Source organism: Furipterus horrens, unplaced genomic scaffold (genome assembly GCF_987537825.1).
Source record: "Furipterus horrens unplaced genomic scaffold, mFurHor1.1.pri manual_scaffold_17, whole genome shotgun sequence".
NCBI classification, from domain to species: Eukaryota; Metazoa; Chordata; class Mammalia; order Chiroptera; family Furipteridae; genus Furipterus; species Furipterus horrens.
The window spans coordinates 49,627,940-49,652,670 of NW_028327187.1; the positions used below are offsets into that span (position 1 = coordinate 49,627,940).

The window sequence follows — 24,731 nt, forward strand, 5'->3', positions numbered from 1 at the left end:
CCATTGCCCTGTGGCCATTTTCCCGATGCTTTGTACATACTTTATAGGAACGGTCTCAGGTGTGGAGCTCTGAGCACCTGCATGCTCACACTCCAGCAGTTCAGCAACCAGTGTATCTGAGGCCGGTGGCTCAGGTTCCACCTAATTCAGCTCAAGTGTCACTAACACTATGTGCAGCTCCGGTCATCGAGCTGTGCTTTGGGACTTGGGTACTTAACTTCGGACTTACTTCTCCCTTGCCGCCCCCTTCCCACCCACCCCCAACTGGTTTCTCTTTCCCTCCTTCCTCCCTGGAAGTGCCCACCACCTCCCTTCTTTCCCACTGTTCGCTTTCTCCTTGTTTCCTTCTTTCTTTCTATTGGGCTTCTCGTCTTTTATCCTCCAGGGCTGCAGGGCTAGGGCTGCGGATAAGAGGCGCGAGGCCCGCAGCACTGGCGCGAAGGGCAGAGCCGGGAAACCATGGGGCGCGCGCCGAGGCTGGGGTGCACACAGGGCAGCCTCGTGGCCGGGCCGCCGGGCCGGGAGCCGCGCGCGCGCGCCTCGCGAGCTCCTGACGCGCCCCCGGCGGCCGGGGCCGCAGCGTGCTCGCCCCCGCCGCCAGCTCGCCTCACTTATGGGTCGGAAACGGTGCGTGGGGGAGACTGTTTCAAGATGGCGGCGGGTTGCTGCGGGGTGAAGAAGCAGAAACTGTCCAGTTCGCCCCCCTCTGGCTCGGGTGGCGGTGCTGGCGCCACCTCCTCCTCCCACTGCAGCGGAGAGAGCCAGTGTCGAGCTGGGGAGCTGGGACTAGGAGGCGCCGGCACACGGCTCAACGGGCTGGGAGGTCTCACTGGGGGCGGTAGCGGCAGCGGCTGTACCCTCTCTTCCCCCCAGGGCTGCGGCGGCGGCGGCGGGGGGATTTCCCTGTCGCCACCTCCGAGCTGCGGAGTGGGGACCCTACTTTCCACCTCGGCCGCCGCCACCTCTTCCTCGCCCTCCTCGTCGTCCGCTGCCTCGTCCTCATCGCCCAGCTCCCGGAAGATGGTGGTGTCAGCGGAGATGTGCTGCTTTTGCTTCGATGTGCTCTACTGTCACCTGTACGGATACCAGCAGCCCCGGACCCCCAGATTCACCAACGAGCCCTAGTGAGTACCGCGTCCTCCGCTGCCCTCTCCCTTGCGCTCGGGATGGGGCTCATAGTTGAGGTAAAGTACGAGTCTGCCTCCGCGCCGGCGGCTGCTCCTACCCTTCTCGCTACCCTGGTCCTCAGAGCCACTAGACCTAAGTCAGGGCACCCCACGCTGTCTGCCCTCCGAGGCAAGCACCTCACACTTGGAGCAGGGTGCTGCCGCAAGAGATGGTTCACTGGCTCCCAGAGGTGTTCGCTTTCTTTTTGCTATAACTTCGAGGAGTTCTGACCCTTTCCTTCTCTCTTTTGACACCCGCGTCACCACCGCCTGGGTTTTGGAGAGCTGGATTACTCAAGGTGTTGACCTTCCTCACTTTGGTTTCCATTCACCCCGGTGAAAACCCTGCCAGTATTCCCGCCTTGCACATAGAGACTTACTATCCCGTTGCAGGGTGAAAAATAGCAATTGTCCAACTTCTTTTAGTGATGGAACTTAGCACCGGTGCTAAGTTCGGGTTTTCTTGTGTCCTGGGGAGGGAAGAGGTTTTTTTCAAAACACGTTTCCCCTTGCTACCTATTTTTAATCCGAACAAACGCATTAAAATGTGTTTCCAGTGAAGCACACCTCGAGTTCACTAACAGTTGAGTGAGACCTTTTTTTTTTTTCATTCCTCCTCCTTTCATTCAGAGAGCTCTCCCCTTAGAGCCACTGTCAGTTGGTACATAAAGTGTGCATTCGCTTTTGTGTTCATTTCACTTTTAAGAAATCTATGTTAGACTTGACTTCAGAAATAGGTAATCGTCAAGGTGTATAGGAATTTTTATGGTTTCCTTTGGTTTTGTACTTTTAGTTATTTTATCCTTCAAGTGTGTGGTTGAAATTGTTTAAAATAGCACTTTTACAGCAAAAAGCCAGGTTAATTCTGATCCCTGTCCATTTGGATGTGTGGGAAATGGGGCATATGTTTTTGTTTTTTTTTTTAATGTGAAAACTGAGTGTAACCTGACTTTTTGAGTTAAGTGATAGACAGAATGTAAAGCCCAGGAAGGGCAGAATGACAAAGAGGGTGATTGTTTTTATTATGAGTACTTAGCATCAAAAAGAAAAATTATAGAGAAAAATTTCAGGGAAATTATATAGAAAAGCATGAACCCTTTTGCTAACTAAGACAAGTGCCCCTTGTCCCCATATCATAAATACCTGAATCTATGTTCTTTATAATGCCTCTTTTCACTTTGTGAGATTAGGGGATTATACTACTACTGAATAAGTCCAAACACTTATGCCTAGACTAAAAATATTAAATTAATGTGTAAAGTGGAAATTGCAATAAAGTGTACTGGAAATTATAATTTTGTATTGTTTGTTTTCTTTGGCCTTCATACTTTAAATGCATTTAATTTTGTATGACTCTTCTGTGGTCTGTGCATTTTCTTTCAGACTTTGTTCATCTTTGGGCATTGGTTCGTAAGAAATGCATGAAATGGCATCCAGACTGACACTGTGAAGTAAATATCTTTATAAATATAGTTTTCATTCTAGGAGCTTAAATCCTAAAGCCACACCATTACCTTGCCAGTTTGTTCTTTGGTTAAGAAGTAAAATTCATTTTGAAAAGAGTGCCACATAAAAAAATTATGAAATATTTATTAGCATGTGTCACTTATTTGTGACTTTTCTGCCTTCTCTTGGGTGTCTTGATGTATTAGAGCCAGTCCTTGGATGATACATAGGTTGGCTCTGCAAAGCCATGGGACTGCAAAAAATTCACTCCTGTGTAGTTACATGAGTTTGGCAAAGGTTGTTTTACTATTCATGCCCAATTGCTCCAAAGCATATGAGAACACACTTTCAGGAGGTGCTATTTTCACACATTTTAAAGTGAGTTTGAGTTAACTGAATGACTGTAACAAGAATTTTAAAAGGAAAATGAGCGCGACCAGTTCATATAGAAAATGCTTTTGAAAATGTCACTTAACAGTGGCTACTTTGAACAAGTACTGAGGTATTTTTTCTCTTCTAATACCCCATCCAATGGACTTCTTCTTCATGGAATTAAGCAGATAAAATATAACACACTTTTGATTACTGTGGATAAGTTGAAATGGAAGAATAGTAACTATTATCACTTAGCAGCCCTTGAATGTGTCATGTATTCTACAGAACTAATTTAGAAAAGACATTGAACATGACCGAAGGGAGAATGAAAGTTCACTTAAGTAGAAAGAGGACTGCATCTTATTTTAATTTATCTTAAAGTCATTTTTGAGGTGTACTGTGAGAAATTCAGGAAAGTTGCTTAAAAGCAGTGTTTGACTATGGGAGTGAAATAACTATAACCACTTGACAGTGCCTTAGTAACCACCACACAGTTTTTTTCTGTTTTACATGCAAAGGGCAGAGTAGGTTTACAGTTGTTCATATGGAAAACAATACAATAATTAATAAAAGAATAAACTGTTTCATGTACTCACAACTTATAAACCTACTTTTGCCACACCCTTTAGTTAACAGCATTGTGTGTTCATTGGTTCGGTTTCATGCTGGGGGCCCTAAGACATGAATAGACATTGTTTTTTTTCCCTTCAGAGTTATTAGTATCATATCATGAGCAGTGGTGTTTCAGGTCCTCTCCTTGTCCACCAGAAGACATGCTTTCAACAGATTGAGATTCTCTTGCGTAAAAGCACACCTTTTGATCCCTTCCCAGGACCTTACTGTCAAAAGTGTCTAACTGGTGAAATCTACCTCTTATAGGTTTAAAAGACCTAGATTCATCAGTTTTCCTTCCACTCTGAAAAGTTACTAGAAATTTTCAGTGATCTCTCTGTTTTAGATGGGGGATGGGTGGGGTTGTCAGTATATGAACGGACTGTATGGATACAAATTCTTCACCATTGCTGCTGTTTTTGGATCATCTGCCTCATTGCAGGGAGGTAGTAGTAGCTAGAGCTCGGGAGGATGGTAGAAACTTGTTTAATGGAAGATAAGTAACATTTGTGCATTACTAAATCCTTAGTTTCAGTTGTACAGTTGTAACAGGCACATTTGCCCACAGAAATAATGTTCAAGACGTGATAAAAAACATGACTTGAGCTGCACTTAACTATTCCAAGTCAGAGTTCCTACATTTGTATGTGGGAACCCAGTTAGCCATGTTATAGGAAACCATTTGCTGCTATAAAGGGATCCACTATGCCTGCCAGGTGTTGAGCCAGTTAGACTGCAGAGCAGTCATTCTCAACCTTGGCTGCACTTCGAATCACTGGGGAGTTATTAAAAATATAGATGCCTGGGTTCCAGCCCCAGAGATTCTGGTTTAATTGGATGTCGATGGGGCCTGGGCATCAGGATTATTAAAAGTTCCCCAGGTGATTTTAATGTGCAGCTGAAGTGGAATACTGGTTGTATTTGACTAAGTCTTTCTCCAGAGATTTGGATTATTTTGGTCTGGGGTTGTGCCCAGGAACCCATATTTTATGAGCACCCTGGGTAATTTTGTTAAGTAACTGGTTTGGGAAACACTTGCAATATGGTCAGCGGAAGACATCACCTGGGAACTTGTTGGAAATGCTGGCTCTTAAGGCCCCACCTTAGACCTGCTGAGTTAGAATCTGCATTTTAACAAGTTCCCCAGGTGAGTCTTATGCACATTAAAGTTTGAGGAGGAGTGATTCTCAAACCCACATCATAATCTCCTGTAGTGCTTGTTAAAACACAAATTGCTGGGCCCCATTCCCAGAGTTTCTGATTCAGTGGGTCTGGGGTGGGGTGGTGAATTTGCATTTCTAACAAGTTCCCTGGTGATGCTGCTGCTACAGTTTCCAGGACCACAAGTGAGCCTCTCTGGTTTAGAGAGTAGTGAGGACTTGAATACTACTTCAGCTTCTAGTAGGGAATGGCAGTTTTTAATGCCAGTTTGCAGTATAAAACTTCCTGCTTCCATGTCACTATTCTTTATTATGTTCTTTCCAGTTTAGCACCAGGAAGATTGAATACTGCCTTGATCATAACAAGAGTCCGGGGTTCTTGGGATGGTTTAGGGAGGGGTAGAGTGACTCTTGAAAACCTGTAGTGTGATTTTATATAATTTTTCCAGAGGTTTTGTTAAATGTGAGGGGCACATTTTAGGAGTTAAAAACAGCACAAATATGGTATCTTACAGTGAGCTGTATTGATTTTAATAAGCAAAACCCCCTTCTGTTACCATAAAAAAAAGCTTTGATGATTAGCTTACTAAATAACCCATTGTGATAAGATTTTTAAAAGCTTTACTTACACTTACGCTTGCTGTATTGCATTTTAAGAATTTCCCCCATTAACAAAGAAATATAAAAGGATCCTGCTAAGGCACTGGGATTGTTCAGTTTTATATCTTTAAAGTTGCATTGCATGTCATGTCCCATGAACTTTTAATTTTAATTTTCTTCCCACCTTTGAAGTTCATGCAGTGCTACATTTTGTATAGGCCATAGCACATAAAAGATCCTTTACTATTAAACATCAATAAGTATAGTTTCTATTACAATGAATTAATTTTTTTAATAAATCTCCTGGCCATGCAGATTTTAAGACACTGATCAGGTGTGTGAACAGTTAGCTCTTTCTTGTCTTGGCACAATAGTCAAATTACTATTTGTTAGCCTACTTTGGAGTAATTACTTTGTGCTGGGGAGGTGAGGCAAGCACTTGGTTTCACTAGAACAGTAATAATCATATTGCATGTTAGTAAAAAAAAAATGCCTTGATAATGCAGCTTAGATCAAAATGATATTAAATAAGCATTTTAAACACAGGCTATTACGTTTCTATTATTTCTTTTTTATGAAAACTGACCAGAATAGCTGGAAAGTGTATCTGTCTATTGCAGATGATGCTACTAGGCCATTATAGATTTCCTTATCCATGCTAGCATAATGGTCATAATGTCTAGTTTTTCTTAAAAAAACAAAAAACAAAACATTGTCTGGAAAATAGAGTATTTTTGGTATAATATGGGTTGTTTTCAATACTGTTAATTTACATTGGGAGGCAATCTGGTGTCCTATCTTACTGATAAGAAAGAAAGCAGGCACAGTTATCATTAATGCTGTAAAGACCATCAGTCACTGGAATGAAAGAATGTAGAAATATAAATTACAAAATTATTTTTACATACGTACATAAAGGTATATGTAGGGCAAGGTATATTTAGTTAAATGGAAAGACTTGATGCTTATTTTACCTTCTCCCCCATACGGCCAAAGGGAGTGATACTTTAGCTCATGATTTTTCTTGCTTATGAATTGTGTTTGTGCTGTGTTCAAGCCACAGTTAGTGCATGGCAACTAAGAGGGAATCTCAGCTGGGATCTGATCGAAGGAGACTGCTGCTAAGAAAGTGAAGAATGCTCTGTTAGCTGATGGATTAGTTGTTTCTCACAAACACACACTAACATTCACATTTATTGCCTTTAGAAAGCTGTACACTTCTCAAAATTGTATTTGTATAAAACTATCACTTCTTACTGTAATGGATTATAATTTTGAAGTCAGTCGTGCTTCCTATTTATAGACCATTTTACTTTCTCAGAATGTATACATGTGAAACACTAAAACTTATGCAGTGAGATTAGTCAGAGTTCCCTGTTTCAATAGGCGTTATTCTGTTCTCTGGATGTCACACATGCTTGCCTGTTTTAAGGCAGCACAATGACCAGGGCTTTTACATTTAAATTTTCTTAAATGGCCTTTTTTACGAACTTGTGTAATAATGTCTCTTTTTGATACTGTTCTGAATCAATTAAGCTAAATAAGGACCAGCAGTAAAAGCCAGGGGCTGCCAAGAATGGACCCTCAATATGTAAGCTGTCTTTCCACACAGTAATTGGGCAGTAGCTCACAGGACACTGGAGACAGTGTGGGAAGCCAGTGGTTGTGTAGGTGGGAAGAGTTGATTCCCAACAGTAAACTTATTTAGAGTTGAGCTTCTTTAGTTACGGTGTTGCTAAGAGCAAAGTGGAGCCACAGGCTTATGTAGTAAAAAGAAAGGAGTCCAAAGGAAGAAGTCTTGTGTAATAGTATAGTTGCTTGGGTGGAGAATAATTTTTGTTGGGTCCAACTCTAAGTGTCATCTTTTCTATGAAGTGTGGGTATATTTTGTACAGCTCTTAATGTACCATGCTTTCAAACTTGCTCAACCTTAAAAAATGTTAGTGTTGAATAGCTGAGTGGAAATTATATGTCACTGGGGAAAAAAACCTGTCCCCCCACCCCCGCATATACATTATGCTGAGTTCCATGGTTGGAAAGCAGAGAAATAGAAGAACTAGTTCTACCCTCACCAAGCTTACAGTGTTGCTTAAGATATGATACAGATATCAAATTCACTTAAAATGCTTAGAACACAATATATGCATAATTGTAGATGAGTTCAATACATGAAAAATATTGTTCATAAGCATTGTGTTGACATGGAATAAAGGAGTTATCAGGAAGAAGGCTTTTGAGAGAGGATAACTTTTGAGCCAAGTTTTGTACCTTAAATGGCAAAGATACAAAATTATCAGAAAATTATCGGTGAAGAGTACATATACCAGTAGATCTTGAAGTCTTACTGGTTGTTCTCAAACCGGTTACTGTGATCACCACACCCCTTGCCACAGTAATTGGGGATTCCCAGCAGCTGTCCTTAGTCAGCAGCTTGCATTCTCCATGCCACTCCCCTTGCTCTCATCTCAAAGCTCAGAAACTTCAAGGAAATTAAAATGGCCTTTTGTCTTTGGAACCCTTTGGGAAAGCTGGATAAGAAATATTGGATCTGATTAGAGTTTTTGTATTAATAAGAGAACAGTATTTGCGGAAGGGTTGTCTTGTAGAATGTAAGATGGATGGGAAAGAGAAGAGTGTCAAGGTAGAGGAGCTCAGCTAGGCTTAAACATATGAGGGAGGTAGGAAAGCTGACATTGAAAAAATGGGGAAGCCACCCAAGTGGCAGAGTTTGTGAATATAGGAATGTTACAAAATCAAGAAGTGGAAGAAGTTATCAGCATATGTAGGGACTTGCACTCCAGGGCCAGGTTTTGTGTAGGAGTGGAAAGATTGCAGCTCACCTGTTTTTTGGCTTCCATCATTGCCTCTTTTTTTTTGGCTCTGTGCCTAGCTATTCTTGTGCTCAGAAAAAGTTTGTTCAACAGCTCTGTTGGAATGGCTATGAAATTTGATCACAAGTGTAAGAACTCCCTATTCCCAACTGTATCTAATTTGAGAGAAAGGAGAAGACATGTTGGTTTATAGAATTTGGATCAAGTATAAAAATAGCTGAGATAGCTTTTGGATGGGGACCTGAAGTTAGGTGATTGCGTGTGAGTAAAGAGACTTTGCAGGGAAAAAGAAAAATCAACCAAATTCCCACTGCTAGGGGATGTGAGAGAGGCTTTGGACATAATTCAGAGTTTATGAGCCTGAGGAACCAGGAGGAATATTTTGCCACTAAAAATATGGAGGAGAGATGTGGCAGTAGATAGGAAGAAACAAATAGTTGGTCAAGTAAAATCAGATTTCTTACTATTTCAAGTGTTGGCAGTTAACAAATGTCATTTCTTTTTTAATTAGCAGAACCACAGAGCAGCAGAAATTTAGTTGGTTTCTTGGGATATCTCCAGCCTCCTTCCCACCTCCCCAACTGTGACTTTGAACTGCTTAAAGGAGTAGAGCTCAATAATATTTTTTAGCTTTATGTCACTAATAAAGACACCTGACAGAATGTTGGGTTTCCCTTAATGTAGGTTTATGCATTTTTCTCAGTCTTCAGGCTCATTAATTTGTAAAGCAGTCAGGAATTCTTATATTTTCTTATGTGTGTATATCATAGCACAGCCTTCAGCAAACTAGAGCCTCATGGAGCACCATAGCAGGAATTTGCAGCTTCAGATGTTGGATTAAAGAAATTTTATGAAGGCTTGGAAGTACTGTCTGGTACTAGTTTCTAGGTCCCATGTCATCAAGCTTTGAAAGTAAGGACTCAAGCTGGTCTCTTTTGCAGCTTTGCTCGACAGTGAAGGATGGATGTTATCAATGGACAGAATTAGCCATATTGTTTTATGATGTTTGCAATCTTCACTGTATGGGCAAGTGTGAAAAGTTCTGTTGAGTCCAGGCCTACTAAGATTAGTTTTTAAAATAAGGTCTGTGCTAGTCTTGATGATTCTTGCCTTTCCCCTATCTCTTTCATTTTACAGATAATCCACATTGTGACTCAAAGACACTTGCAGTGCTGGGAAATTACAATTGACTGTATTATGCAATATCCTGCCAGAAGATGCTGACCAGATCTCTAGTAATGGAAAATAATGAGATTGACTTGACAGCCTGTATAGCTTGCCTTGCCATTCCATGTACTTTCTGTAAGCATATGACACTCAATTCTTGTAACATCTTATTTTTTTAGATTTTGCTTATTTACTTTTAGAGAGGGGGGAAGGGAGGGAGAAAGGGAGAGAAACATCAATGTGTGAGACACACATCGATCAGTAGCCTCTCACACCCCCCCAACCGGGGACCTGGCCTGCAACCCAGGCATCTGCCCTGACTGGGGGTTGAACCGGTCCCCTTTGGGTTCACAGGCCAGTGCTTAATCCACTGAACTACACCAGCTAGGACTCTAGTAACATATCTTATATTGAGATCTTGGATTTCTGCAAGGTGGTAGTGTCAGACTGGTTTGCTTCAGGTTTTAGTGGATCTTTGATTCATTTTCATAGAATGGAATCTATGAAATACTGGTCTTAGTGCTGTCAGTCTAGAATTCCCACTATGTCTGCCTCAAAGAAATCCTCCTGTGCAAGTCACATCAGTGTGCTTCTTCTCTGTGACATTAATACTCCTTATGTGGTCGAACAACCACATAGTTGGGTACAGGTGGTTTGGGGTGCAAATAAATTATGTACCTGGTAGAACTTGGACCTCAGTATATACATCATGGTTGTTAAACATTTATCCTTTGTATCCCGATTTTGAACAATGATGAGGTAAGTGTTGAGATGATGGGTTCTTTTTTACATTTTTAAAAAAATATGGTAAGTGGAAGATGGTGTTGGTGATTTATTGACTAGAGAAGAATCTCATTAAGTCTTCTGGCCTTTTTTCCATGTTAGAGTATTTCTCTCAGTGTATTTCATGAACTTTCCCATAATTATACCAACTAACCAAACAAATAGAAGTTTGCTCTGCTCCTTTACCATTACAAACAAAAAATTTGCCCCAGGTACCTGATTTTGTGGAATAGCTCTTCGATGTTAGGAGAAGGTACTCTGCGGTTGTTGGTAATTTTTTGTTGTTCAATTCATGGATCCATGTACCCCATACTCTTGTCAATTCAAAAAACCCTCACAAGAACAAATGGGAATGGTACTGCTTCTATTTCTCTGACATTAATGAAGTGATATGTAGTTTGTGGTGTACTTTCCTCCAGAAACTCCTCTAACCATTGTCTTGTTTGGCAAGTTGTTTTCCAAAAATCTACTCTTCCACACTGAAAGCATTGGCTCTGTGGAGAAAGAGAGTCACACAGGGCTGGAGGTAGGAATAGAAGACACGTGGGAAGCAGGGAGGGAGAAAAATGAGATTGTAGCCAAGTGAGGTAAAGCCTGGATTCAGGGCAGGAAAGGGAGACTGAGTGCATGATCTGGAGTAGTAGTGCTGCAAGAAGCATATTTTACATTATACAGACCTAGATAATTCCTCCTGTAGAACCAATGGCCATGGCATTCTTGTTAAAAAAAAAAAAAAAAAAAAAAAAAATATATATATATATATATATATATATATATATATATATATATATTCCTATCAGAAACAGATGCTCAGCATGTAGTTTGATAAGAGGACTTGCCTATGGGTCCCTTGACTGCTTCCAAGAGACTACATTGAAAATCATTCCTAGAGTATTCTCAGAATGTGACCTCTAGGTATGCTTGGGAGCTGTGGAACAAGTAGCTTAAGCATACCCCAAATGGGTAAATGTAGTCACTCTTCAGTCATTATCCTTTAAATTTTTTTTCTTGACTTGGCTATGAGCATAGTTATAAATCCTCAGGTATTCAGATGTATCTTATTTTTAGGTCTGTGTATTTAGGTATTAATAGCCTCTACTGAGATGTATGAACTTTCTTTTAGATAGCTTGCTTACAGTTATTTTCCATAACAAAGATTACGGAATATTAAAGGATAGACTGAGCTATAATTTCTGATTGCAGAATGCAATCATAAGAATGTATCCTGTTGAGCATATGCATCTCTCTGTACCTTGTCGTCAGTGTTTAACAGCACCTACTATGGTCAGCCTGATTTGCAAACTACAATGTCTCAGATAACTAGAGTATCAGCTATTTTTACTTAATCAGTTTCTCTTTAATCAGTAGATCAGTGATTTTCAACTGGTGTGCCACAAGAATTTTTAAAACATGCAATACCTGACTATTTAGTCAGAGGCACTGACCTTTTTTCCCCAGATTGTCAGGTAAAAAAATGATGACAGCCAAAACAACAATAGCAAGCTGGTGTGGATGAATCAAAATTATACCTATTTCTTTGTCAGATTGGCAAAGCCTATATTTTTTGCTGTGCCACAGAATTTTAATACTTAGTTTATGAGTGCCACAAGATGAAAAACATTGAGAATTGCTGATATAGATGTACGTCGCTTTTAGCAAATTTATTTACTTTTATTGTGGTAAAAATATAACATGAGATCTACCCTCCTAACAAAATATTAAGTATACAGTACAGTACTGTTAACTATAAGCACCATGTTTAGCTTCTTTTTTAAAGGTACATAATACTGGTGTTACTTAAAGCAATTATTTTTTTCATAGGAATTTTGGAATATTTTAAAAATTATTCTTACAAACATTTATTATTGTTGTTGTTGTGTGTTGCGTGCCCATGGGTTCCCACCACCCAAAGTCAGATTATCTTCTGGAATATGATTCACAAACACGTATTAGAGGAGCACAAAGCCCATTTACAGTAGAACTTTGAGGTTTATTTATTTACATATTTAGGCTTTGAGATATTTATTTTTCCAGACATAGAGAATTATGCATAAACTAGATTAAATGCATTGGCATCAGAAGTATCCATTTAAAAATGTTTCAGACTTGGAGCCTCTTAGTGTTTTGCCTGGTAGTTATCATTTACCTTATTAGTGGACTTAATGCCAACTATCTGCATTTAAAAAGAACTTATTTTCTAGCTTACCTTTTGGGCTGTCATGTTCATCCTCTGTTCTTTAGAGCTTTCTAATGAATTTTCTAGTAATATAGAGAAATGTCTTTAATAGGTATAAACTCTACCCTTGTTCACCCACTTTTAAAGGCAGAATGATGTAGGTATTAAAGGAGAACATTAGTTTTGACAATAGAACCTGATATTTCTGAGGAAATATGTTTTCTAGAGAGATGGGCAATTGGGAGACACTTTGCCTAATGGGGTATTTTAAGTAAGGCATTTAATTTCATATGTGTATATATAAACCACTTTAGTTAAGTACTTCTTGAAATTGTTTCTTAAAGTGCACACACTTGCTTCTAATGAAAAGCTCACATCTAAATGTGGTAGTGACATTTGTGAAATATTAGATATGATCAAGGCGTGGGTCTTAAAAGTTGTTTATTTGCCCTGTTGTCTGTACAACTAGTATAAGGTTCTTTCTTTATCATTAGCAGGGGTACAGACATATCACTGAATAGTAATGTATTAATTTGGATTTTGGAACAGTTTCTATCTTCTTCCATTTAGAGATGGCTTTGCAGTTTTAAAAAGGAAAGTAGAATTTTCACCATGGTTATTTATCCCTTTGCTTATAGACATTTAAAAGTGAGTATTTGTTCAAGCTTCAAGATCTATTTGCCAGCATTATCTTCCGATGGTGTATTTTACATCAAAACCCATCTCTTATTCTAAACTAGTACTGCTTTTCATATTATGGTAATTTATAATATTTCAGTTCAACAAGTAATATAGCTGTTGTGGGCCATCCATTGTGCTAGGCTCCTTTTTGAGTGTGGGTGAAAGGTCTATAAAACAGGCATAAGCCATGCTGCCTGCCCTTAGAAAGCTTGTAGTCATATTGAGAAGACAAGATTCATGAAACGAATGATGAGGTCACACATTATTTAATGGCCAAAGAGTGATGGAAACCATGAGGTCTGTAAGAGTTTGGACAAAGATTAATGTGGGATGAAGTTTTACAGGAGGCCTTCATGGACAAAATAGGATTCAGGCTGGGTAGACCTTTCATAGATGAATAAAGCATTCTAAACATGGAAAACACTTGAAGACACAGTGGTTAGTAGGAGCATTATACAGTAGTCAGTGGGTACCAATCAAAGGGAGATTGACTGGTGGGATGGAAGGGGGAATCCTAGCAAGAAAAGGAACCTGTCAGGAGACTGTTGCTAGAACTCAGACATTGGGAAATGAATGTCTGTCAGTTGACAAATTTAAACTCTTAATGGCCTGTGAATTACTGAATTGCCTCTTTCTTGGTAAAGTTTCCCTTTCATACAGTTAATTATACCTCAGCAGCCCCTTTAATGTCATGAATGTCATGATACCTAGACAAGAGACTGGGAAATAACACAAGCAACAATCTGTTGTGTAGACAACGTGCTTTCGTTCATCAACAGACATTCAACATAAGTCAGATTAACATTGGTTATATCACCCTTTGCTTGAGTGCCTTCTAAACTCAGTGTTCTTTCTCTTTCTTCTAAGCTTCAGTGTATCAAACATGAATTTGGGGAAATTGAGTAGCTACAAAGATTATGGAATTTAAAAGTGCAGCTACCCTAATTGCTATAGAATAAATAATTGGCTTTAAACCACTTTTTTCTCTCCAAATTACTGAAAAAAAATTTTTACTTGGACGTTGCAACTGTAACTCACATAAGGTGCGTTCTTGGAATTATAATAACTATAGGAGGATAGATGATTAATTATTGAATGATGGCATTTATTAAATTAGCTTAACATAGGTTAGTCTAATAGATGTGGTCTTTCTTTCAACATTTTAAATAGATTTATTAATTATGCTACTACGGTTGTCCCAATTTTCCCCCCTTTGCCCCCTTCCACCTAGTACCCCCCATTCCCTCTGACAATCCCCCCTTTATTTCATGTCCATGTATCATGCATATAAGTTCTTTGGCTTCTCCATTTCCTATACTGTTCTTAACATCCCCCTGTCTGTTCTGTACTTACCAATTTGTACTTCTTAATCCCTACACCTTTTCCCCCATTTCTCCCTTCCCCCTCCCAGCTGATAACCCTCCAAATGATCTCCGTATCTATAATTCTGTTTCTATTCTACTTGTTGGCTTAGTTTGTTTTTTAGAATCAGTTGTTCATAGTTGTGAATTTATTGCCATTTTAATGATCATAGCTTTGATCTTCTTTTTCTTAAGTCCCTTTAACATTTCATATAACAAGGGTTTGGTGATAAGGAACTTGAGCTTTATCTTGTCTGTGAAACACTTCATCTGCTCCTCCATTCTAAATGATAGCTTTGCTGGATAGAGTACCCTTGGTTGTAGGTCCTTACTTTTCATCACTTTGAATATTTCTTATCAGTCCCTTCTTGGTTGGAAAGTTTCTTTTGAGAAATCAGCTGACAACCTTACGGGAATTCCTTTGAAGGTAACTATCTGTTTTTCTTTGGCTGCTTATAAGGTTCTTTCTTTATCTTTAACCTTTGTCATTTTAATTATTATGTGTCTTGGTGTGGTCCATCTTATTTGGGACTCTGTGCTTCCTGGACTTGCATGTTTTATTTCCTTCCCCAAATTAGGGAAGTTTTCTTTCATTATTTTTTCAAATAAGTTTTCCGTTTCTTGCTCTTCCTCTTCTGGCACCCCTATGATTTGGATGTTGGTATGTTTGAAGTTATCCCAGAGGCTTCTTAGCCTATCCTTGTTTATTGGTTTTTTTTTTTTTTTAATTTTTTTAATTTTTGCTGTTCCAATTGCATTTTTTTCCTTCCTTATGTTCCAAAGCATTGATTTGATTCTCAGCCTCATCCACTCCACTGTGAGTCCTTGTAAATTTTTCTTTCTTTCACTTAGTGTAAATTTCATTTCTGCCTGGGTCTTTTTTTATGCTGTTTGAAGTACCCAGTGAGTTCCTGGAGCATCCTAATAACCAGTGTTTTGAATTCTGCATCTGATAGATTGCTTATCTCCATTATGTTGAGTTCTCTTTTGGGAGTTTTGTTCTGTTCTTTCATTTGGGCCATATTTCTTTGTCTTCTCATTTTGGCAACCTCCCTATGTTTGTTTCTGTATATTAGGTAGAGCTACTTTGACTCCCTGTCTTAGTAGCATGGCCTATTTAGAAAAGTGAACTGGTAAGTTGTATTGGGTGGAGCCTTATGTAGTCACCAGGGCGGGCCAACCCATGTGAATCAGGTTGGTAGAGTCTCACATATGGAGTTACTGCTCTGTGGTTCTACATTGGGGAGGGCTCAGAGAGGGGACTATGCTGCTGCCTGGCCTCTGGAACTTTGTCCTTGAGGAAGTTGTCCCCCAGCACTTGTACTCATGCTGGACACCTCAGTTTCTCCCTATAGCCATTGGTGCCCTTCCAGCTGCTGTCCTGGTGCTGAAATCCAGAGGGAGTGAGTCTGCATAAATCCTAAGATTGTGAAGAGCCTTTTAAAAGGAGACTCCTGAGAATCCTGCAGTTTCTTTCTCTGGCCCAACCCCTACTGGTTTTTACTGCCAGAAATTATGGGGACTTATCTTTCTGGCAGTGGAACCCTGGGCTTGGTGGTCTGTTGTGGGGCCAGGATTCCTTGCTGCTGAGGTATCCCTCGCAATTTTTATCTACCACATATGGGTGTGGGACCACCTATTTTGTGTCTCCCCTGCTCCTGCCCATCTGGATGAATGTGACTTCTTTAATTCCTTGGTTGTTGGACTTCTATATAGCTTGATTTTTCTGACAATTCTGGGTGATAGTTTTGTAATTTTTGCTGTGGTTGTCTGAGGAGGTAAGCCATGTTTACCTATGCCTCCATCTTGACTGAAGTCCCCCAGTTTCTAGGTATGTTCTTAACATGCCCTCTTCAAGAAGGCTACAACTCTTTTTTAAAAGATTTTATTTATTTACTTTTAGAGAGGGGGGGGGAAGAGGGAGAAAGGGAGGAAGGGAAACATGATGTGCAAGGGAAACAGTGATCAGTTGCCTCTCTTACGCCCCAGCTGGGGACCTCACCCGCAATCCAGGCATGTGCCTTGGCTGGGAATCGAACCAGCAAACTTTCGGTCCACAGATCAGTGCTCAGTCCAGTGAGCCACACCTTCCAGAGCTAGAATGCTACAACTCTTTAAGATACAAACTATATAAACAAAATATTTAAAGATTTTATAACATTATTTAGAAACAAATGTCTAAAATAATTTTCTAAATTACGATAGAACTACATATCTTTATGTTGAACAACAATTACCCTTTGAGGGATAAAAAGAGCAAAATCCTCAGTCTTTTGTTGATGATTTGCCTTTAATTATATTAAGACATAAGCTTAGAACCCAAAACTTCTACGTGATCACTGTAAATTTTTTGTGTGTGTGTGCAATAGAAAAATATTCTTTAGGTCAAAGAAATGAAGAGGGAATAATAAACTAGAAGACTAAGCCTGTGAACTAATGCCGAGTTATGTGTTCCTTGCTTATTTGGAGGCTGAATTTTTATTCTTATTTTTTAAATTAAATGTTTTGGGGTGATATTAGTTAATAAAATAAATAAGTTTCAAGTGTACATTTCTATGATTCATGATCTGTATATTGCATTGTGTGCCAACCATCCAAAGTCAAATCATCCTCCACCACCATATATTTGACCCCCTTTATACTTTACTACCCCAAACCCCTCTTCCCTCTGGTAACCATCATACTGTTCTCTTTATCTATAAATTTTTGCCTATTTTTCTTGTTTGTTCATTTGTTGCTTTCTGTTTTATATTCCACATATGAGTGAAATCATATGGTTCTTAACTTTTTCTGTCTGGCTTATTTCGCTTAGAACGATACACTCAAGGTCCATCCATATTGTCGCAAATGGCAGTATTTAATCTTTTCTTGTGGCTGAGTAGTATTCCATTGTATATGTGTGTATCACAGCTTCTTCATCCAATCATCTATTGAGATGATTGGTTGTTTCCATGTGTTGGCCCCTGTGAATAATGCTACAATGAACATAGGGGTGCATATATCTTTGTGAATAAATGTTTTAAATTTTTTTAGATAGATACCCAGAAGAGGGGTTGCTGGGTCATATGATAACTCTGTTATTAATTTTTTCCATACTGTTTTCCCTAGTGGCTGTCACTCTTTACATTTCCACCAGCAGTGAATGAGGATTCCTTTGTGAGCATTGTAAATTGTAATTTTATTTTAGTAACTCTCTTCTTTCATTCTCCAGAATGTTTCAAAATATAAGGAAATTATTTCCCACCCATGAGACTGATCTCTGACTGGTTCTAGCCACATAATCATGAGAGTTGTGCCAGTGTACTCAGGAAGTAAAAAACAACACTAGCACAATGCTCATTAATAGTGTTCTCTCTGTAGTCAGTTTTGCTTAAGTAAATAAGGTCTCCCTCATATCATAGCCTTGAATTATGAATAATCCTATAACATGAAGAAATGCCAGATGTTAAAATAGTGGTTATGAAATATTTTTGAATCAATTTTTTTTCAAGCAGCATCATGGATTTTGACCAATGAAGATGATTGTAGACTCTTGCCTCCTGCTGGATAGGAGGCCAAATGGAATCCAATGGTTTTCAGACTGTACTGAGGTTCCCTGGTCACTCTCAATATGCTTGAAATGTTTATGAACAAATGTGAATATCCTCATTAGAAGGAGAGATAATTTTGCTTATACATGGTTGAAGCATTTAGAGGCCAATTTAATTTTCACAGGCTTTGAACAATAGGCATTTTAAATAGGCAATGACCTCTATAGTGTGGAGCAAAATTAAGTAAAAAAACAAGTTGGTGGTTTTTTCGGTTTGACTATGTCAAGAGAAAAAGCAAATCCCATGCTGAATGAAAAAAAAAATGGATGTGAGTCCAAAGGGTCCTGGTTCCCATCTTTGCTGTGTTTATTTCAATTCAGTCTAGAGAAATTGAGTTTCTACAGAAGAGGTGTTTTTAGTCTTGAAGGTTTCTTTCACTTTAATGAAGAGTTATAATTATTCACCATCCTGTAATAAACATTCATTAACTCTTTACTAACTTAACTAATTTGTACCATCCCAGCAGGGCTATTTTCACTTTCCTGTTCTCAGAATTGTTGTGTTGTTTTGAATACTTTTGACTCCCAATCTTTCCCACCCTAAAATTGAAGTATTAATCCAGAAAGATGCTTCTCTTCCCCTTCATCAACGTAATTTTTTTCTGGAGCTTTGTCATTTTTGAGAGCAGCAAGCTTAAGTATCTGAAGAATTGATAACAACTGCATTATAGAATTTTTACCACTTAATTCTTAACAGTATTTACCTACTTTGTATTATCTAGAAAATTATTTACTGGTACCTCTACTTTTCCAATTTGGGGAGGTGGTGGAGTGATGAAGGCAGAGAGGTTGAAAATTTATGACTTTCAGGTTTTGTCAGACAATGGATTTGAATGTCTAAAGGGATGTATAAACACTGTTTCACTGGCCTGATTTTGATTTCAGGACAGTGATAGATCTCAGTGTTTTCCAGAAGTTTTTTAAAGCAGAGAATAAGTGAGATATTCCATTATGTTCCTTCCTATGCTTTACCTGGAACTAGGTATCTTTTCCTCTGTGTGTATAATCCTTGTGGATTTGATATTGTTTGATATTGTTTGTTATTTTGGGACTGACCTGGCTATATGTAGCTGTATGCAGAAAGATAAAAATATTTTTTATGGTTCTCAAGGAAATATGGCATAAGCTTTAATCGCCTGCTTATCTTTTACTCTATGATTCCATTCCTATAGTGGATTAGAGTGCATGGAAAGCTATTTGGTACTATTATATTTATTATTTTTCTCCTGTTTTGTTTTAAACTATAGGTCTCCATACGTTTAAATAAATGCCTCTTTCTTTCTTGATATTTCTATAGTCAGGAGTTTTCAATCTGTTGCCTAAGTATAGATTTTAGGGGTTCAGCACACACACTGAATATTCTACATTTGTTGAACAAAAGGAATACCTTTATTTGTTTTTATGGAAATTCTTCATGCGTCTGTTCTCACATTAATATCATTTAGATGAAGAAAAACAGATTTCAAGAAGCCTGACCCAAAGGATTATAAATTAGCCAGAAAGCACAAATAATATTTTAGCATAAAATGTTTTAAGGCAGACTTGTTTATGTCATAGATCTGAGTCAAAGCTGAATTCAACACATTAATTTTTAACTTATCCAAAACTAATATATTCTGGCTAAAAACCAACATTGCTTTATGACTCTTAAATAATTTCCTTATATTAATTACCAGCTGTAGAAAATTGCTGTATTTGGGAGGGTCATTTTTTAAAACAATTTTATCATTTCCTGAGTTCTTGTGTAGTTTTCAATGCAAAGAAAACATTCAAGCATAGTTATGTTGGGATAGACTTACTAACTTAGCAAGTCCTCCATACATATTAGCCTTTACACAAGATTCAGGTTTTTCAAATGTCTCAGCAAAATGAAAAATTATTTAATCATGACTTTAATGGTTACTCATAAATTCCTGATATTGCAGATTTTAAATCCGTGAATTCTAAAGATACATAGTAGTGAAAACTTAGCATGTTATATACTGTATTGTATGCTCATGCCGGTTTTTAAAAATATGTATGGAATAGAACAGTGAAACTCTGAATGAATAATAGTATAAATATCACTGATGGTTGATTTTTATGAGCAATTTCTTCCAAATTAAAGATCTGCTTATTTATTTATTTATTTATTTTTACAGGATTTTATTTATCCTTAGAGGGAAAGGGAAGGAGAGAAACATCAATGTGTGAGAGAAACATGGATCAGTTGCCTCTCGCACGCACCCTGACTAGGGAGTCAAACCGGCAACACTTTGCCTTGTGGGACGATGCTTAACCCAACTGAGCCACACTGGTCAGGGCAGGATCTGCTCATTTTAAATTGTTTTTCTCAGAAAAGATCTTAATGACTTTGTAATCACTTTTATAGTTTTTAAACATTAAGTCAGTGATTCTCAACATTTTCTTCCTGCAACATGTTACTGTGCCCTGCAGCATGACCTCCAAACTCAGGGAATTCTAGGTGCTACTTTAAGAGGGGCAGGGCAGTTATATGGAAAGCTTTATATGTTCATCCCGCAGCCCCACCTGTTTCCCTCTCTCTCACATACTTGCACAAAGGTATAAGCAGGTTGCTTTCATATCATATCTGCAACTAAACTCATTCAGGACCCCAGAATTCTCTAAATGAATAACCACTTATAATATGTTTGAATCTAATTTAGCATTAGAATAATGTCAAACTTTTTCATAACTTGTATTTTCGTTTGGCAGCATTATAATGAATAATCAATTATGTGTGATAAGATAGTAAGTGTTCTATTAAAATGGTTTTTTAAATGTTCATGATTTTTTATTAAAGTCAATACTTAGAGTTTATAATCACCGTCTTCCTCATTTCATCTAAGATAAGAAATCCATCGAAACCTTTCCTTGGTAACCTTTTATCTGTTATGACTAAGCATCGAACAAGGTGCTATGCCTTCAGTCCCACAAGGACTTGGATAAGTCATATTCTCTCATATTCTTTTCGTGAGTCTTTAAAATGAAGCAATATTTTAAAAATATTTGAAATGCAGCCAAATGTTGATAACTATAAATGTTTTTTAATTGAATCTATTATCAGAAAACACATTTATTTGTAGTCTTCAAAGGTACAGTGGAATGAATATTTATGCTGATAATGTTTTCTCTTTTTTAATTTCATGAATACTTCAGCCTAGCAGTTTATGTGTAGATATCACCAGGGTTCGCACATATTTTGTTGAGCAGTTTTAAGAGTTAAAGTTTACAGTCCTTCTAGAAGACACCAATTCCAGAATCATTTTCTTTTCGTGTGTGTGCGGTTATTCAGCTGTAGTTCTTTTTTTTCTTTATTTTTTATTGTTTTTCTGTTACAATTGTCCCATTTTTCCCCTATTGCTCTTCCCTGCCCCACCCCCCTACAGTTAATCCCCACCCTATTGTCCATGTCCATGGGTCATTTATACATGTTCCTTGACTAGACTCTTCCCCTTCTTCCCCACTTATTCCCCTTACCCCTCCCCTCTGGTCACTGTCAGTCTGTTCCTTGTTTCTGCGCCTCTGGTTCTATTTTGCTCGTTTGTTTGTTTTGTTCATTAGATTCCTCTTATAGGTGAGGTCATATGGTATTTGTCTTTTGCTGCCTGGCTTATTTCACTTAGCATAATACTCTCCAAAGTGGGAATTTCCAGAATATTGGAGTAAAGGCATCAGAAAATGTACTCCTCTATAAAAGCAACATGAACACTGGCAAACATTTTCAAAACCAACTTTTTCAGAATTCTGGAAATTAGCCAAAGACTTTCAACAACCTGAAGAATATTTATTCATTAAAAACAGCTGATTTTCGGTAAGAAGAGTGACCTCTGTTTTGTTTCACCTTGCCCCAATCCTGTCTCCCTTTCCCTAGCTCCACAAGGAAACCAGCAACCTTGCACCCACAGTAGCTATGGAAAGTAGCAGCCACAGGAGGGGTCAAGCTTCCCAAATATCCCTGTCCTCAGAGAATTCTCAGTATTTGACCAGCCTCAAATACTGAAAGGCCCCATTTGACCTGGCTTATTCTTGCTCAATGAAAAGGCCTTATCTGGAGGGCATTTGTTCAAAACTTTCAGGGGCAATTACTTAAGGTTGCATCTGCCTGAGGTGGTGATACAGATACCAGGAGAGTCAAAGAAGAGGCTGGCCAAAACACTTAAAAGGATAATAGGACGATGAGATAGGGGGCTCTAAAATGCTCCAAGATATTCTCTGGTATCTAGAAGGCCGTATGCATGTGCAGAATTGTGTGCATGCCCAGGACAGACTTGACAAGCCCCACTCGCCAAACTTTGACTGACCTTGAGAATCTATGGAAGCGGGAAATGAAGACTAAGTCAGTGTTATAAACTGCTGGAGAATTAAAGGATTGCCCCAACACACAAACAGGTTACCTAGAAAAAGGGTGAAATATCTATTGGTTAAAGAATTTTTACAAATTTTCTATCCATCCATTTCCTTATCCATAAGCTAACTGAGCAGACTTCAAGTGGCCAAACATGACAGGGAATAGTCCAGGAATTAGTCCAGGAAAGTCACACACACAAAAAAACAGCAATAGCTACAACAAACCTAGGGGAGGGATATGATTTCCAGACTTGTTACATTATACTATTTAACATGTCTAGTTTTCAGCAAAAAATAAAGTACAATCAAAGAAACAGGTAAGTATGGCACATATACAAGGAAATAAGCAGTCAATAGAAACTGTCCTTGAGGAAGCCCAGATATTGCACTTACCAGACAAAACTTTAAATAAGCTATTATAAATAAGTCAAAGGAAATCATGTTTAAAGAACTAAAGTATATGAATGTCTCACCAAATAAAAATATCAATAAAGAGATGGGACTTATCTTTAAGAACATTGAAAATCTAGAGTTTAAAATTTTAGTAATTGAAATTGGTATCCATTTGAACTAATTTTTTAAGGTTATGATACTAATTACAATTCCCAGGGCAATCATTAAGAAAATGACTCAAACTAGGGTAAAGAATTGGTAGTTAGTTTTAGAAATCTCAGTGCTTTGACATGTAGGTTAGATTTAGGGAGTGAGATCATCTATTTCAAAGCTAAGATTTATTTAAGAATTTGTTTCATATGCTGTAAACAGGTACAGTTATATTGCCTATGTAGACTATCTTGTGCTTTAGATAAGCCTTAATAAAATACTACACAACTTTCATAATCATCAGTTCTCAGAACATTCTCATATATTAAGAATTTTGTTCTTTTCTAGTTTTTAAGACGAGAAAACTATACCAAAGAGAATTTAAGTCTTGCCTGTTTCTTCTAAGTATGATTTCTAACATTGTGAGAGTTACATTATTCAAGTTTTTTCTAACATATCCCTCCTCACTCCTAAAAAGAGCTTAATGGCACATTTATTTTTTGATACTAAAGTTAATATATTTAAGAATTTTATGACACTCCTGACAGTTAAAAATCTCTCTCTGAGCTTGCTTGCTTCTCTCTTCCAGAACTGATTCCAAGACACCTTCAGTCTGACGTGCAGTATCTGTCATGAAATGCGTATATCTATTGCTCAGAAAGTTGTTTTTAGTTCAAGTAGAGTCTCTTAAGAGACTGTGGAAAAAGTATTTGTTTCTGAAGTAAGTATGGCACATCAATAAAAGATGAATAATTTTTATAGCCCTGACCAGTGTGACTCAGTTGGTTGGGCATTGCCTGCAAAGCAAAATGTTGCCAGTTTGATTCCCAGTCAGGGCACATGCCTGGGTTGCAGGTTTGGTTCCTTGTTGGGGAGTGTGTGAGAAGCAGCCGATAGGTGTTTCTCTCTTGTATTGATGTTTCTCCCCCTCTCTTTCTCCCTCTCTCCCTCTCTCTCTCTCTGTAATAATAAATAAATAAAATCTTTAAAAAGGTGAACTGTTTTTATAGAAATTTCTGAATTTTAGAAGTGAGCTATATGTCAACATGCAGATTAAATGCATCCTTGAGAAGGTTAGTTCAAACAAATATTTTAAAAGAATTTCTATGTCCAAGGCACTGTGGGAGATTCAAAGATAGATAAGATGTGGTTTCTGCCCTCATCACGGCTTACTGTTAAGAACAAGTTTGAAGTGTTGTAATATGACGAAAAAGATGACCTTTTATATGAATGCTTACTTTAAAAATAATAAAGAAGAATTATAATAGTGTTTTAAGTATGACCTAACCTTTTGGAACTTATGTAACTTTACCTAATAAAGTACAGAACAGATTAACAAAGTTCTAGATAATAAATTTTGTTATAAGTGACATTAGAATATTGGTGATTTGTTCCTCTGGGGAGAAAATTAGCTCTAATTTTGACTTGTTTTCAGTTGTGTTTATTTAAGGAAGAAATAGTGTGACAAACAAAATGATTAAAAGTGCTGAACAGTTTTGAATGGATCTTGAAGCGGCTGCAAGTAGCATAAAACAAGGACTGCACTGCTTCTGGGGGATGGCTGCCAGGATCAGGGATGTCTAGCAGACAAAGCAGGATTCCTTGTAAGTAGGAAGCTATTGAACTGGTGCTCTCACAAGGGACTGACATCTTCTGTCTCTCCCTGGGGTTTAGCATTTGTTTACCAAGTTTAAAGAGAGAGTAGCTTAGCAATTTTGTAGTACTGTTTCAGCTTAGAGGCAAACTGTACATGGTTGAGGAAGAAAGGGTGCACTTACACTAATACAAATAAAGAAGGTGCTGGCTTCACTTCCATGAAGTCAGAAGAAGGGATGAGGCTTATTAATTATGATAGCCTAATTTCTTTCTGGAATATATACTTGTAAAAATC

The 24,731-nt window shown here is 38.2% G+C and overlaps 1 protein-coding gene across 1 annotated transcript in view; it reads left to right on the forward strand.

The window, feature by feature from the left end:
- The first annotated feature begins 641 nt into the window (after positions 1-641).
- AMMECR1 (AMMECR nuclear protein 1) overlaps positions 642-24,731 on the forward strand; it is a 133,151-nt gene continuing 109,061 nt past the window's right edge. The window contains exon 1 of the mRNA XM_090265423.1: positions 642-1,124. Coding sequence (XP_090121549.1) covers positions 652-1,124 — 473 coding nt within the window. The 5' untranslated portion in view covers positions 642-651. The remainder of the gene's footprint in view (positions 1,125-24,731) is intronic.